Raw genomic sequence first — 16,891 nt, forward strand, 5'->3', positions numbered from 1 at the left:
TAGTTAGAAAATTTATTTTAACTGGAAGTTAAATAATTTTGCAGAATAAAGAAGTCGAAAGAGCAAATTGAGTCGATTTATTCAGTTTGTGCGCCTGCTTTTCACATGTTTTATTACTTTCCTTGCAGCCAGGGGAGGCGAGCTATTTAAATATAGCTCTGTTTAAAGCGAGGTATTAAAAAGCAGCATGCTGAGCCGTCAAACCTATCGTTGTTTCCTAAAAGGGCAAATTCAGAACCAAAAGTGGTTTGTGAAGCGCGTATTTCCTTGACAATAATTTATTTGAATTAATGGGCACGTCTTAATTTGTCTGATCTTTGTGACCGAAAGGCTTTTCATTCATCTGAATCAGACGGACAAGCGGAGGAAGAAAACGCCTCTTGATTCAGAATTGAAGTTACAAATTTAGAAAGAGCATTATTTCAGTTCTGACACAAAATGAACATTATTAAACAGAACAATGCGTCTTGGTCCCATTTATACAATCACATGGAGATTATATATATATAGAGAGAGAGACTGGGATTATTGCTTTATCTAAAACCATTTAAATAAGTCGTTTTCAGCCAAGTTTCAGGTGTTTCATTTAATCAAGACAGGAAGAAATGTCCTTAAACAGTCTAATCAAAGCGCGCCTGACACTGGATCTAAATGGAAACCTCAAGTGTTTCCGTACGCTCACTCAGTGGGTGTTATGCCACCAAAATACCAGATCAGTCATCCTCTTTTTTTCCCTCCTTTCGTTTTTTCTTCTTCTTTTTCTTGCACAAAGCCACGCCCCCCTCATCCTCTCTGTCCAATGGCATCAGCGCGCAGAGCTGCGCGCAGCCCGGTTGGATAAAACCTGGGTCAGTGTTGGCTGCACACACACAATCCAACAGCACAGTGTAGTCAGAGTCAGGACACACACCGCGTTTCACTGCAACAGACTCATCAGTTGGATAATAAAACTATATCCGCTGTGGATCTTCTTTTTATTATTATTATTTTTCCAAGCCACAATTTTACCTGGAGCTCCGTCGTGGGAAAAGGTAAGCTCGGTTTTTCACGTCTCTCGCGGGATTTTGTCGCCTGCTTGCCTTTCTCAGTGTGATGGAAATTTGTTGAGCAGCAAAAGCGGAGCTTTAATTTGTTCTTGAAATTCTGCGAACTGCCGGGAGACGGAAGGAGCGCACTGTGGGGGTCTGAGTGGTCACCAGAAAAGTAGACAAACAAGGAAAAATAATGCAGCCTAATGAATATGAAGTGAGCAGCTGAGATGATCCAGAAGTTGTGGCTCAAACTGAATATATTAAAACAGAGATGAATTTACTTGAACTAGTCTGTTACACATTACTTGCTCTGTTGTTGGTTTTTTTTCAGGTGGTTTTGTCTGTTTGTTTTCTGCCTATATGGTTTTGGTGAACAAGAAATGATGTTTAGCCTGTAGCGTTTGTTGATGAGACAGTAATGTAAGCAGTTCTGCTGAAAATCATAAACCACGATCCGCATGCATGACACATTAGGTAACATAAGTGGAGGTAAAAATGGTGGAAGCCTTTCTGTTGTCTCCTTTTTTATTATTATTATTTTTAAATCCTAAACATTAAAATTTGAAATGAATCCCAGGAACACGACTTTAGTAACTCAAACCTACTTCCCGATATGTTGTGTATGTGGCAGCTAGAGTAATTGCTAATAGATATGCAATAAAGTGATGTTTTCTTCAAAATAAATAATTTATTTCATTGAAAAACTACACACAGCTTCAGATTTTTTTTGTTTAATTTTTATCCTCAATGACATGAAGCGTAACAGTTTTTAAAATGCATATAACATACTAAAAAAGGCAATACAAAAATAACAGAATTGATGACAAACATTGTATTAAATGTCATAGTTTATTCTTACAGTCCCAATTTTCAACCAAAGCACTTTACAATAAAGCAGACTCAATTAATATTTTTTGTATTAATATATGAACAAACAAGTCAGAGTCATTCATTTTACAGTAAAGTCTATTGGATTTAGATCTAAATATTGTTACATGTAGTAACAAGTATAGATAGAGTAAAATATTTCAATATAAATAAATTGACAAAGTTCAATCTTTGTACAGGCTGAAATTTAAAGATGTTTTTGTTGATGGGGCTAAACTTAGGTAATCTGATGTATGACAAAGTGAAAGATTTGAAGCTAAAATCAGGCTGTCTGAGTAAGTTTGGTCACATCATTGCTTTGGGATAATTATTTCAGGTCACATTCAACAGGACAAAGCAGGAGGCGCTTTACTGAAAGTCAGTGTTTCACTCTAATCTTGAGTCAAATTATGCAGCTTGTCTTTAGGAATACAGATGATGTTTGATGCAGGGAAGCCGAGCCAGACTCATATTCTCTGAAAAGTCATATTTTCTGTCATTATTCATAAATTCAGAACTTTTTAAAGCAGAAAGCAGGGCGCTGAGCAGATGGAGCCTTCAAACAAGGCTTTGACTCTCAGTGTCTGACAATTGATTTAACAGGTGCTCAGAAATTGTCTCGGCTCTTAACTCTCCTCTTCCTATTTGATGTTGGCCACTTTGAACTTTTAGAATATGAAGCTCCTTCAATTTTTCCATGGATATCATCACACACGCAAACCTGCCATTGTTTTTTTTTAAAAATTTTTTATCTTTTCCGCTTCTTCCATGCATGTAGTAATTTATTTGGGACTTTAAAGCTCTGGAGCTTTGAATGATGTTCCTCACTTGTATGAGTCACTTAGAATGAAGGCATTTGCTAAATGACAAAATGTAAATGTAATGCAACTTGTTTTGTCACATTTGGAAACAAGCAGACTGCCACAGAAGAATTATGTTTCCTCAAAGTAAAAGCATTTGATCTTGGTTTGTAATGCTCAATCCAAGTTAACAGACCAAAAAGCAGTTTATTTCTACTTCTATGTGCCTTAGATATTGTTTCAGATTTGTGCATGTTGATCCCTAAATGTCGTTCACTAAAACCAACCACTCTACTTTTTTGCAATCACACAAACACCATCTATTGAGTTCAAAATCCAAAACAAACAGATTTATTAGCCGTAGGCATTATTAGACCAATTCGTTCTGAAGAAAAAACCCTGAATTAGAGCAGATTTATTGTTTGCACTTCACACATGCCAATATAAATTGTTGTTTTTCACATTTGTCCAGAGGCCTCTGAGACTTTGTCAGCTCCTGTTTGTCTCATTAACATACATGGAGAAAAACAGACATGTATGCTTCCCCATCCAGGACCGATTCAAGTTGGATGTCATAATGTGTGAAAAGACGAGCCGCGTTTAGGGAAGCTCATGACACAAACTGTCAGTTTCATGTTTTGCTGTCGTCCCGCAGTCTGACATCGGCGCTGGACTCTAAAACACACTCATGTCAGACGAGGCGGGAGGCTCACTGAAGGCACTTTAACCGGGACAGCGGTGGAGCAGGGCATCACGTTCAGCTGGTGGAGTAGGGAGTTAAAACTCAGGGTTATGTCCGGAGGCACTGGAAGAGGTAAGCAAGCTGCCTCTGCTAAGCTCTGATTGAAACACAAAGAAAGAAGACCTTACATTTCTGTGCCTTCGAAAGCTGGGATCTGTCAACTTTTTAATAATCTGTTAAAGCTGTTTTTTTTTTTTTTTTTGGTATTCTAAAACAATTGAAACAATATGGAAACAGAGAACCTGCAATTTCATTTCTGCCATGTTAGGCCGGCAGAATACAAACATTTAAGCAATATATTGTAGTACATTACACAGATGCACAAAAATACTTGTTATATTTTAAATAAAAAATACGTTTTTATGTGATTTTTACATTCTAAATGGATTTAAAGTTAATAATGTGGCAGTATGACACAATTTACGTTGCTTAAAGCCTTTAGAGTGGTTGCACAAAAACAGACTACACCCTTCAGACTTTTTGACACTCTTGGTAAAGATGTGTGAAAAGCTTTAAAATAAATATCTTGTTTTTTCTACTAGCATAATTTCACACACAAAAAAAAGAAGAAATCCTTTAATCAGAATATATTTATTCAGTGGGGATAGAACCAAAAATCGTGTGTTGAGAAATTACCAAAATGCAATGAAAAAATAAGCTAATCGAAACTATTGTGTTTGATTTATTAATTGCTAATTTGGGAAATGAAGTATTTAGGATTTTTTGTAAGTTATTCACATATTAGATTAGCTTTTATTTATTAATTTATGACGGCTTTTTCTCCTGATATGACACTGGATCCAATTTCTCTCTTCGAAATGTGAAAGTCAGAAAAAGAGAGCATCAGAGTTTATTGTCACCCATGCTAAAAATAAGTATGTTTGTTTTTTTCAGTACAGCAGCCAAAATTCACATACACCAAAATGAAGAAGAATTCAATATTTAAATGTGAGTACATTTATTCAGGAGGCAAAAAATGACTAAATCCATGTTAAAAATTACTTTAAGACAAACAAATAAAAAAAAATTCTCCCTAACAATTTGTGTCAAATAAATGGTACCTTAATCTTTTTGTAATATTTTTTTTAACTCTAATTGTATTAATTGATCAGTGCCCATAACTTTATGTTTTTTCTGACGTGACATGAAGGCCAACATCTGCTATAGCCCTTCTTCAAAATAGTAAAAACAAGAGAACATGCTATTCAAGTTATGGCTAGGAAAACAACCCTCAACCTAAGCTAACTCAAATCTACTGCCACAGCAAAAGATGTAAATGTTTAGAATAAGCTGGTTTTGTGACAAACGACGATGGACGAGGGCAAAAGTTTATTACTCCACTCTCCAGAGTGAGAGCTGGAGTAATACATAAATGTGAAGACTGCCTGATAACTTATCTATCTATCTATCTATCTATCTATCTATCTATCTATCTATCTATCTATCTATCTATCTATCTATCTATCTATCTATCTATCTATCTATCTATCTATCTATCTATCTATCTATCTATCTATCTATCTATCTATCTATCTATCTATCTATCTATCTATCTATCTATCTGTTTAATAAATTCGTGCTGTGTTTGTCGGTGCGCGTGCGTTGCTTGTGCGCGTGCAGGACCCCCCGGCTGTGCTCCTCTTTAATATCCTGCAGGTTGATGAAGCTTGGCGGCAGGTTTTTTTTTTTTCTTCTTCTGCCACACTCGGCTGGCAGCGTTAATAGAGGCTGCCCTCCTTCGTCCGGCCGCCGTTTGATGTGGAAATGAAAGCTGGGGGACTCAGTGGGTTAAATTAAAAGCGCTGCTGTTGTTCTGGACGCTGAGCAGGGAGTCTTGGGAGCTGAGGTTTTCTTTCTTGTCGCAGCGCAGGAAAAGCGCACCGTGTCTGCTGCTGCTGCTGCTGCTGTTGCTGCTTGTTGTCGTTTTGAAGGAGCAGCTCCTGTCAGATCCGTGAATGAGAGCCTCTATTATGCATCTGTGTATTTAAAACACGGTGACAGCTATAATCTTAACCTCTTTTGAGAAAAAAAAAAAAAGTCAGCCTTTCTCAGCCAGAGACATGATACGCAACAAGCCAAACTGAATTATTTTTATTTGTTTGGTTTTCCATTTTTTTTTGTGTGGGTGTGTTTGGTAATTGCTGTTTGAATGCTGAAACTTCTGTATAGTACTTCATGTTGCATTTGATTGCACAAAAAAGTGATCAATATAAAAGCTGATTGAACCAGTTTTACATCATTTTTAAAAGATATGTGGAAGATTGACATTAAAGACCGCCGTATGTCTGCGACACAGAGGCTACATTCACACACAGTTAAGTGGCACATAAATGAAGAATGGGTATTAAACCAGCAGGGATTATCCATAAGGGGATAAGCCTAAAAGAACAATTAAAAAATCATCACTCATAAACAATAGACTTTGTTTTCAAACTAAAATTATATCTTATTTTCAATGAATGTTTAACTCAAGCTGAAATAGAATATTTATCTATTTAGTCTAGAAATTTGTTGATATTTCATTATAAAGAAAACAATATATTATTAAGCAAGTTGGGGTTTTTTTCCTCTATAGAATAGAATATATAGCCACAGCAGCCAATTAAATAAATATGCATCCTTGCTCAAAACTACAATATTATGTGGGAAGCTGAAATCAAACTCGCAACCTTGCAGCTGCATTAAAAAACAAAAGCATATAAATCGCATACAGCCACCCCAAAGAAAGAGAAAACAACTTGAAAGGGAGCAGATATACCATCTGTAGAAAACAAAGAGACAGATAATATACAAAACATATACAAAAAAGCTCAAATATATACATCTAAAATTAGTTCAACAATGTAAATTTGTGTAGTCAGTCCAGTAATTTCACTGCTTGGGAAAGAAAGTTGTGTACCCATCTGCTGGTTCTGTTTTAGATGTTATGTTAAGTTCAAAACATAAATGTTGAGGGTGTGAAGAGTTTCTAACAATTTTCAGAGGCCTTTATCCCTGAAGCAGAACCGCACAGTTTCAGCAGCAGACATTTTTGTCTCAGTAGGGTAGGGCACAGTTATTTCTAATAACTTAACCTTAATTGTCTTCTAAGGCCAAGCAGTTTCTTACATGAAAACAATTAATTGAAGCAGAAATATTGCAGTGACCTTAACTGCATTAGCCCTTTTCCCAGCAGAAAACTTTATCCCAATGTTGATGTTTCTGCTGCTTAAGAGAATTTTTTTTTTCTTTTTTAATTCAAGTTTGTCAAATCAAAAGTTGTTGATGCCAACTTTTGCTTTTAGTTTTTATTTGTGTAAAATAATTAGCTTCTTTCTTTGCAAATTTGAAAAACTTAACAGTGAATTATGAAGACACTAACTGTGTGTTTTAGATCAGAGTTTTAATATGTCATGGAGCCAAACTGAGGTTATTTATTCACTAAATCGGACAGGGTCATGTGCTGCTTGTGATTAAATCAGCAGACAGAAGTTTGTGTTTGTGAAGTGGGTTGAGCTCTCTGAAGTTCCATGACATTTATGAGTGTTCATCCCCCCTCCTCCCCCAGGCCATGGGGGTCTTAACCAACTAGGTGGAATGTTTGTTAATGGCCGCCCGCTTCCGGAAGTTATCCGGCAACGCATCGTAGACATGGCCCACCAGGGGGTCCGACCCTGCGACATATCCCGGCAGCTCCGGGTCAGCCACGGCTGCGTCAGCAAGATCCTGGGACGGTGAGCACAGCGACGGATCACGCTACTCGACTACCTTTTGCAGTGACCTTTGAGCTGTTTACTTCTCAGAGACACATTTGGTGATTTTTAACATTTTTTTTTATTAACACAGTAACCATCTCTCACAGATATTATGAAACAGGCAGCATCAAACCGGGGGTAATCGGTGGCTCTAAACCCAAGGTGGCCACCCCAAAGGTTGTGGAGAAGATCGCAGAGTACAAGAGGCAAAATCCCACCATGTTTGCCTGGGAAATCAGAGATCGACTGCTGGCGGAAGGGGTGTGTGACAGCGACACGGTGCCCAGTGTGAGCTCCATTAACAGGTGAAAACCTCAATTAGGAAACATTTATGCCTTTATACCTTTCATAGGGTCTCAGCGACATATCATAACTGAGTTAGTGCAATCTTTCAAGCATTTTTAGAGGCTTAATAATTCAGAGGGTCTTTGTTTGTTTGCAGAATAATTCGAACTAAAGTTCAGCAACCTTTTAATCTCCCACTGGATGGAAAAGGTCTGAGTCCAGGACATACCTTAAGTAAGTCTCTAATATTTATAAAACACACACACAGTTAAGGTCATAAATGTTCTGCATCATCCTTTGCTATCACATCACGCTGAATTATAAAGATTAAGAATTTGCTCATTGGGCCGTAGGATTAAGTTTATGACCTTGTGGGATTCGGATTACTGGAAAAACAATTGTGCTCCTCTGACTCAAACCTGTGGGTTTTCCTCTCAGTTCCAAGCTCCGCCGTCACCCCTCCAGAGTCGCCTCAGTCAGACTCTTTGGGCTCCACTTACTCCATCAACGGCTTGTTAGGAATCCCCCCACCAAATACAGACGGCAAGAGGAGCCATGATGACAGTAAGGACTGAATCTAATTATAACAAAGCTCAGAGTTGCAGAGAGGATGTGAAAAATGAACCTGTGATGGGTTTTCTTTTTAAAGTTCTGTAAAAAAAAGATGGGATTTATCTCCAGATTCTCATACGGTCATATATGTCCACTGTTTGTACTTGAACTTCATTCAAAACATCATATAGTTCTCACTCTTTAACTTTATGTTAAGTATTAAATATTGCTAAAACTAATAATTCATTTATGCTGCCATGTAGCGGGAGTCGGGAAGGGAAAGAAAGTTTTGAACAAATTAGAGGTTTGTAATTTTTGTAATGAATGAATAAATGCCCTGGAAATCCATCAGAACCATCTGAAGTCAAGTTCATTGTAAGGTCTACAGACACTTAAAAGTATTTATCATATGCTTTAATACTACAAATGGATATAAAAATAAAGTTTGCCTAAGAGAAGTGGTTCCAAAATATAGCTCTGAGGGACCCCACAAGTTCAGTTAGTTTCTTATTAGGACCATTGTACCTATGCTTCTTAATAATAGAGATTCTTTCAATTAATTACAGGATCAAGTCAAAAGCAAGCAAAAATGGATTCCTGTTATTATGTTTGCAAATAATTTCTTAACCTTTTATGTAGTGAATCCTCACACAAAAAAAAAACAAACACAAAGTGTTTGCTACTTTTGAATTCCCTCCTCTCCTTCCTCCTCGCTGTGTTGATCCAGGTGACCAGGAAAGCTGTCGGCACAGTGTGGACTCCCAGGGCAGCGCAGGCGTCCCGAGAAAACAGATGAGAGTGGAACACTTCTCCACAGCCGCACAACATCTGGACTGTGGGTTTGATCGTCACCACTACCCGTCGGATTCCTTCAGCTCCACCTCAAGCAGCAAGGCAGAGCAGGTAGCAGTGAAGAATAAGTCTAAAGTTATGTTTACTTCAGTCTGAAAACAATACAGAGACATTTCTGTGCGCTCTTTCTTATTATTTCAAATGCTATACTTGTTTATTTGTGAGGTGATGGAAATCTTGTCACTGAAGTTTGCTTGTGCTCACTTTGAAGCAAAATTTAGGCCAATATATCTAATCCCTGTCTGTCATCTTTAGACTTTGTACCCGCTGTCGCTCATCAACGGCAGTCTGGACGAGGCCAAGACCAGCCTCTCATCAAGCAGCTCTGTCATTGGTCGAAATCTGTCAGCACACCCAAGCTACACTGTAGTAACCGGTAAGATACTTTAGGTAATGTCTTCTGACACACATCTGAAATGCAAACTGACTTCTTAGCATCTTTTAGGCTTAGACGTTTCACTCATCCTCATCTTTTCCACATGTCAGCCTACTTCATTTTAACCCCCTGCATTGTGTTTCTTACATTGAGCATTTGTTTCCATCTCTCTCACCCACTCACTGCGTGCTGGCGCTGAAAGAGCCCCTTCAGACTCTGCCGCTCTGTCTGAAGCAGGAAATGTCCCCAGAAGTGACCAGTACGAGCCCCTCACCCAATATGGTGGCATCAACCCTGGCGTACGTGGAGCTGCAGGCGCTGCAGAAACCTGTTTCTGTCAGCAGCAGCTGCAACGGCACCAGCAGCAGCAGCAGCTCCAGCTCATATCCCAATGCCTTCAACTCATTTTCCCATCATGCACCGATGTACGGGCAGTTCAGCAGTCAGTCTATTATGTCAGGTAATTCACCCATTCATCTCATTTATGTTCACAATCATAATGTAAAATGTATGGGTGTTTCTGACCATTAGTGTGGGAAGTTTTGGGGGGGATGCTGGTGCTGAGTCACCCCCATTATGAGCAGCTGAGACCACATGATGTTTTTAAAAACTTTCACAGTTCACTTGCTGAAAAGAACATCTTAAAACTTTTTCCAGTTACAATAACCTCACATCAGTACATCAATAACAAACATTCTGAGCAACCAGAGAATGACTGAAAGTTTCTCCAAATTACTATTGTGTTGTCATGATCACTTTTTTACGCTTTTTGCCTCACTCATTAAGGGCACGAACGTCATTATTTTTTGGAACTTTGCTGGTTTATTTGTGCCAATTATTTTCCAGATGGGAAAGACTATCCAAAAGAAACTAGTTGATCCCACACAGATTTATTCTGTTTTCACTTTGTTGTCACTCAAATGATTCAGATCATAAAACAAATTGTAACATAAGGCAAATAATTTGACATAATCCAATGGAGTTTTTAAATTATAATTTAATTTATTAAGGGGAAAATTATCAATCCAAACCCACATGAGCCTATATAAAACATATTTATTGTGACAACCAGGTATAGCATGTTCTTATTTGCAGGGTTTGAGTTTTCTTGGATGAACGGCCTGTTTAGGGTCATACCGCTTCATCTAAGTCAACTTTAAGTACGACTTTTATTCTGCAACACCAAAACCTTCCTTTTTGGATTTGTTTTTTTTGTTGTTGTTTGTTTTGTTTTGCTTTTAACCATTCACAGCTGGACATGTCGGTGTACTATGGGTCATTTTCACTGTTGCATAACCCAAGTGAGCTTCAACTTAAGATCATGAACTGACAGCCAAAACAAAAGGAATGATTTAATCGACTCTCGCAGGTCTTGAGGCAGTAAAGTATCCTCAGATCACCACACTACCATCCCAGTGTTTGACTGCGGGTTAGATGTTCTTTTCTAAAATGCTGTGTTAGTTTTATGCCAGATACATTGGGATGCAAACATTTGAGGAAGTTCTACTTTTGTATTATCAGTCCACAAAACATCTTCCTCATAGTCTTAGGGATCATCAAGATGGTTTTTTGAAACAGGTCTCTGTGTTTTTCATAGTCAGCAAAGGTTTTGACCTTCAAACTCTCCTATGGAGGTAATTTTTACCCAGTATCTTTTTTCCTGTTGAAGCTTGAATACTGACAATATGGAATAGGGGGTGATAGATGTTTGTTTGTAACCCTTTCCAGACTGATTGACAACACTGAATTTTTGAATTTCTTAAAACTAGGCCATGTGGTTTTACTTTTTAAGATATTTTCTCCTACTTCATGTCATCAGACATGTTGCAAATTAAGTAAATTCTTGATTCCACATCTCAATCAGTTAGAAGTAAATGGGTGATATTAATTAAAATGAATGGAATCAGACTTTGAAAACTGCATTTTGGATTTACTCAAATTATATGTTTTATATTAAAGTAGTTTGATGATCATAAATAAAGGGTAAGACAAGACAAATCCACAGGAGGGAAAATATTTTAGTTCACTGAAAGTATGAGCACAAATGTACAAAAAATGCCACTGAGATCTGATTAAATATCTTTAGCAAAGTTGCACAGTTTTTGTAGCCATTAAAAGCCTTATGGCATATTTCTAAAAAATGATGAGTTTATTTTAATTTACTGCTTAGTTTCCTGAAGGTCACTTGGCTTTAAAGCACAGGTCCCAAATGTTCAATAGAGCTGAGGTCAGTGGTTTATGGAGGCAGCTCCAGAAGCCTAATATTAGCTTAATTTAATCATGCTAAAAATTGTTTTTTTGCGTGTTTGGGATCATTTTTCTGCTGGAACATCTAATTTGTTTGAATTTTTATCCTTCAATACTGCAAAACAAACATTCTGTATCAACTTCAAGTTTGAGTTCATGGATCTTGATACGTAGATATTGCATTGACATTTAGGCATACACTGATGTTAGCATGTTTTGGCTGAACAAATCTTAAGGCTTATGGTTGAAAAGATTTGTATCACTGTCGCCTTTTTTAAGCAAGAGGGTTTTGGGGTCTTTCAGCAAAGCCTTTGCTTGTTCTCCCTGTACATGTGTAGTTTTGCTACAGTAAGCTTCCCTTACTGTGCAAAAACATGCATGTTGGGTTAATTACTCTCTCTAAGCTGCTCTTAAACTGAAAATGAGAGTGAATTTGTTCATACATTGAAGTCTTGTATGTCTCTGTGTTGCCCCGTTTTAGGCTGTCAACCTTTAGACGTTGATTTTGCAATCATGTTTACTTTATCGCAAAGCACAACAGTGAAATAATTATCTTTTTTAATATAAATTTAATCTTGCTTCCAAATCTTTTGCCCTGTTATATAATTTATTTTAAGGGGAAGTTGGGGAATTTGGTGGTAGTTTACATTCTTCATTCCAGCACTTTGTGAAATGCACAAGCAGCAATTTATCCAAACAACATGATGGTATGTCTTGTCATTTTGTCTTAGGAGGTCACCATTTATCTCATGTTACAATGAACATTTCCCTTGTCTACGATAGCAGCTGCAAATTGATGCCGATTTGGATCTTGTTTCTTGATTGGTGCCCTCTATGTTCATGAAACCCATTTCATTGTTTACAGGAACAATCAGATTCCACTTTCCATTCAAAATAATGTATCAGATCTTGGTCTTGCCAAGTTAGAATACTCAATATTATCAAGCTAACTTTTTTTAATTTTTTTTATTCAGGCTTTATCTCGCATAAGCATTCCACCAAGGGGAAAAAACATCTCAAATAAATTAATAAAATACTAACAATTTTTATGACCAACATGTCTGGGTGTTTACTAGTGCCAGTGTTAAATGTTACAGGACTACAGGAGGTTTTGAACTTGCACAAAGTTGTTTTTGAAAGCAAATTGAATAAAAGTATTAATTTAGTGAATACAGTGTGAATGTTTTGGGAACTTACTCTCCAGATTGGCCGATTCTCCACAATAAGACATAACCGAGTTTGTTTTATTTTTGTCGTTTCAGGGCGTGACATGGTGAGCTCCACCCTGCCAGGTTACCCACCTCACATCCCCTCCCCGGCCCAGACAGGATACTCCTCCTCTGCTATCACAGGAATGGTCGCAGGTAAGCTCCACAACTCACAGAGGGGAATTTAAAGTAAAAAGAAGTAAACAACAAATGAGTCACACAGGTAGAAGAAATGCAGGAAGAGAAAAAAAAACGTCGGAGGGAGGTTTGTAGATTAACAGGGAGGGAGGCTGAGTTAATCAGTAGCCTTTGCCAGGGTGGTGATCTGTGTACAAGTGCACGCGGGTGCACACAGGCCCGGGGGGTACAGAGAACAGGCTGGGGGGTTCCGCCCTGCTGCTCACACCCCCCATCCAGACACTTCTGACCACATATCGCCATGGGAACCAGGGGGCCCAGCAGGGAGATGCAAGCAAGGGTGGGCGGGAAGGGATGTGAAGTCTGGATCCAAACCGAAGAGTAGGAGGTCTTTGTTGCGTGTGTGTGTGCGTGTGTGTGTGTGATGTGCCTTTATATTTGAAGTCTGCCCTCCGAAGCGCGAAATGAGAGGGTCTGATTTATTATTTTTCTGGTGGGCTCACAGTGAGGAAGCGTTGATACACAATTACCGAGTGAAGGAGGAGGGGGTGTGTGGAGGGGTGAGGCAGGAGGAAGAGGAGAAGGAGGAGGTGGGGGGCCCAGGGCTTCATTCCAACCAACATAATTACCAATTAGATATTGGAATGTTATAAAAAAAAAGGAGAGAGAGGGAGAGAGGAAGAATGAGTGTTAGTGAAGCTAAAGCAGGAAGTGCAGGACGAACAAAAGAGGAGGACGTTTCAGAGGGCAGCAACTGAACGATGCGAGTGGCTGAGCGCTGCAGAAAAAAAGGCCGCGGAGGCTGGGTGTGTGCACGCACCGCTGGGCTGAGGGATTTCACCCTCAGCCATCCACCTGCACCGCAGATTAATGGTTTACATGCTGCACTAACTGCTGGTGAATTATGAGCTAAGCTCCAGCAGTTGCTGGCACGCAGACAAACAGCCCGACTCTGCAAAGCATGTCCCCTCCTCGCCCTTTAATAACAAATGTCTTCATGAATTTTATCTGCGAGATGTGTCTCCTGACATCATTTTTTTCAATTATTTTCCAGCAGGTGCAGACTACTCGGGTCAGTCCTACGGCCATTCGCCCTACACCTCCTACAGCGAAGCCTGGAGGTTCACCAACTCCAGCATATTGGGTAAGCAGAAGAAGACTCTGACAGCGTTGTGCAATATTTCTTGTTATGCATTATTGGTTAGCAAGTTGAAAATGACCTCTACTATGAAAGACAAAATGCACAGGGGTTTGATTTTTTTTCCCCCTGCTCAAGCAAAGAAAGCCATGATTTTCCTTACATTTAAAGAGGATCACCTTTTCTGACCTTGTGATGCAAAACCATTGAGGCATGATTTGAATTTGAATGAGCAATTTCCAGAAAATTGAGCCCACGATGCTTTGGTCACATGTTCCATCGGGCCCTTTTGGTCCTTGTGGAAAAAATGCATCAGGATATTAATTGTTTGAGGTGTTTTAACAAGGTGACTATTTTTTTTTTATTTTAAGTCTTCAAACTTTATTTTTCCAATAATATCACATCAACGCTGCCAGACGGTTTTAATGTTTTGGCAAAAATAAATAAATTAAGCAAATCTGAATAGGTTAAAGCAAACACAGAAAGAAACAAAATTTGCAAAACGCCACATTGGTTTAATGTAATGTATTGCAAATATGTCATCTATCGATAGTGCCTCTCAAAGCTTACATCCAAACTTCGGCATGGAGCAAACATACATAAATACTCAACATATTTTATTGGGATTGCATGTTGTTTATTTTGTGTTTATCTGTGAAGTGGAAGAAAAGTTACATATTGTTTACAAAAATGCTGCAAGTTGATTGCCGTTGTATTTAGCACATTTTCTCCTCCAATTAATAAAATCCAGTACAACCTTCAGAAGTCACTTAATTAGACTCTGGAAACGATTTAAGAGAAGCAGCCAATAGCTCCATGATAACTCTGGAGGAGCTGTGGAGAACCACGGCTCAGGAGGAACAGGAAGCCATGTTTAAATTACCCACTGGGAACAGCAGACAGAGAAAAACTCTACTCTTGCGACATGAGATCAAAACATAGCTTTTGATCGGCAAGAAAAACATTGTTTATGGGAAGAAATTGATGCCCTGAACACATGATTCTTGTGGAGAAACATGAAAGTAGTAGTATCATGCTGTGGGGATGGAAGAAAACGCATTAGAGTCTGTAAAAGACTTAAAGGCTGAAGTAAAGGTTCACCTTCCAGCAGTACAACAGACCTAAGCATACTAACTAGGCAGAAAAGGAATTAAATTCTTTGTATCAAAGTACATTCAAGTCTTAGAATGGCCAAGTCAACATGTAGACCTTATTCTAACTAAGAAGCTGTGGCAAAACTTGAAAAAAAACGTGCACAAATGTCAAACTTTGTTTTTTATATCCATGTATTATTTCTTTCCACTTCACACTTATACTGAAAGAAATTAAATCTGAAAGAAATATGAGGGATGTGACATTTTCTTTCACATATGCCTACCTTACCTTAGAGATATTAAAGTAAATGAACAATAAAATGGGAAAATGAGTTGTTATTAAACACAATGAACTGTTCCTCTGCTGCAGGAGTCTGGTTATGAAGAAAAATTCAGCATCACAAGTTGAATACTTGAAATGTACAAGATGGAGCTCACATTCAAACCACAGACACTATAACCAGTCTCTGACTTTTTTGCTGGCAAATGTTTCCACAGCCGTGAACAAACTCCAACTCTCTGTGTCTCCCTCCACAGGCTCCCCCTACTACTACAGCTCGGCCTCCCGCACAGGCCCCCCCTCTGCAGCCGCCGCCTATGACCACCTCTAGTCCCACGCAGCTGCAAGCCAAGACTCTTTGAAACCAGACTGAGAAACGTAGCTAAAGTGGACAGATGTGATCCCGGACCATGAGAGGCAAATCTGGAAACTCTGCTGGAGGAATAATTGTTTCTCGTACCCTTTTTATGGTCTACAACCTCTAATTTTATTTATTCGTCATGACTGATGCCACCATGCAGGGTGACTGATTCATGTTTACACACCCTTTCTGGGAATGTTTTCAGCTCGACTGTGCATTCATTTCAGTTGAAATCTCTTTAAAGCTGTTTTTTGGCCAAAGACTTTTTCTTTTCTGGCACATGTACAACTTGATTCAGCAGTGCAAGTTTATTGCTCGGTGATATGCAACCTCTGCGAACTAAACTATGCCTGATTTGTTTACATTGTGGATGTGTTCTTCCTCTTTTTTTTAACTGGTAAAGTTAAATCCAGTGTCCTGCTTGTGGATTCTCTGTATAGACAAACACTCTGAATCAGAATTAGAGCAAAACTATCGACTTTAAAAACATAATGTCCGTCATAGAACATTCAAGGATCTCTCCAGCGATGTGTACATAGTGTAAATGATGAATTACCTATGGGGAGGTGATTTTGCTCTGCGAATAAATGATGATCTGGGAGGGATGTAAACAATAAGGCTGGAAACACATTTGTTTTTGCTTCAACTGGTTTCAAGTTTGTTGTCATGCTGATGTTCTGATGTTTGGTAAAAATGGTGACTATTTTTTCTTATACTGTTATTAATATTATTGCAGATGTAAATATTGAATTTTTAAAGAAATATTTTAATTAAAAGCATGACAAACTGCAATTCTCACGTCTCCATCATCATTATCATAATTATTTTAATTTCTTTTCCCCGTTTTTTTTTTTGTTTTGTTTTTTTTTTGCAGTTTTTCCTCTTTTAATAGGACGAGATCAATGATCCTGAAAACGCGCATCTGTCTAATTTATTTTTTTCTTTCCTTTTCTTTTTTTTATTTTTATTTTCTGCATCATGTAGTTTTATTTGCAATCATTCCGTCCCTGTTTGCGGCCTCATTATCTCAGTGCGTTAACGAGGCCACGGTTCGGCGGCGCCGCGGCCCACCTGGTGCCACCCGGAGGACGCAGGAGGCGCACGGAGGACTCCAACTTCAGCGACCCCCACGGACAGCATGAGTTCAACACTTATAGTGCTTCTCTTTTTGTTTACTAATTCAAAG

At 38.5% G+C, this 16,891-nt stretch overlaps 1 protein-coding gene across 3 annotated transcripts; it reads left to right on the forward strand.

The window, feature by feature from the left end:
• Window positions 1–883: 883 nt before the first annotated feature.
• On the forward strand, window positions 884–16,497 carry pax8 (paired box 8). 3 transcript variants are annotated; one of them, XM_032568889.1, is made up of 12 exons: window positions 884–1,031; window positions 3,354–3,512; window positions 6,988–7,153; window positions 7,282–7,479; window positions 7,617–7,693; window positions 7,898–8,023; window positions 8,739–8,914; window positions 9,119–9,239; window positions 9,442–9,699; window positions 12,749–12,850; window positions 13,887–13,976; window positions 15,602–16,497. In XM_032568889.1, the coding sequence occupies exons 2-12, from the start codon at window positions 3,491–3,493 to the stop codon at window positions 15,673–15,675; spliced, it is 1,410 nt and encodes a 469-aa protein (XP_032424780.1). In that variant the 5' UTR covers window positions 884–1,031; window positions 3,354–3,490; the 3' UTR covers window positions 15,676–16,497. The 3 variants fall into 3 exon arrangements, with proteins under 3 accessions (XP_032424780.1, XP_032424781.1, XP_032424782.1); XM_032568890.1 differs by having other exon boundaries at window positions 7,012–7,153; XM_032568891.1 differs by lacking the exon at window positions 9,442–9,699.
• The last annotated feature ends 394 nt before the right edge of the window (window positions 16,498–16,891 follow it).

This window comes from Xiphophorus hellerii, chromosome 8 (assembly GCF_003331165.1).
Source record: "Xiphophorus hellerii strain 12219 chromosome 8, Xiphophorus_hellerii-4.1, whole genome shotgun sequence".
In the NCBI taxonomy this organism is placed as follows: Eukaryota; Metazoa; Chordata; class Actinopteri; order Cyprinodontiformes; family Poeciliidae; genus Xiphophorus; species Xiphophorus hellerii.

Excerpts from the sequence above, each read along its gene's own strand:
- pax8 (XM_032568889.1), top strand. The coding sequence starts at position 3,491 with ATGTCCGGAGGCACTGGAAGAG. Across the intron at positions 7,480-7,616 it reads AGTGTGAGCTCCATTAACAG|AATAATTCGAACTAAAGTTC; the intron begins GTGAAAACCTCA and ends GTTTGTTTGCAG. Across the intron at positions 8,024-8,738 it reads CAAGAGGAGCCATGATGACA|GTGACCAGGAAAGCTGTCGG; the intron begins GTAAGGACTGAA and ends GTGTTGATCCAG.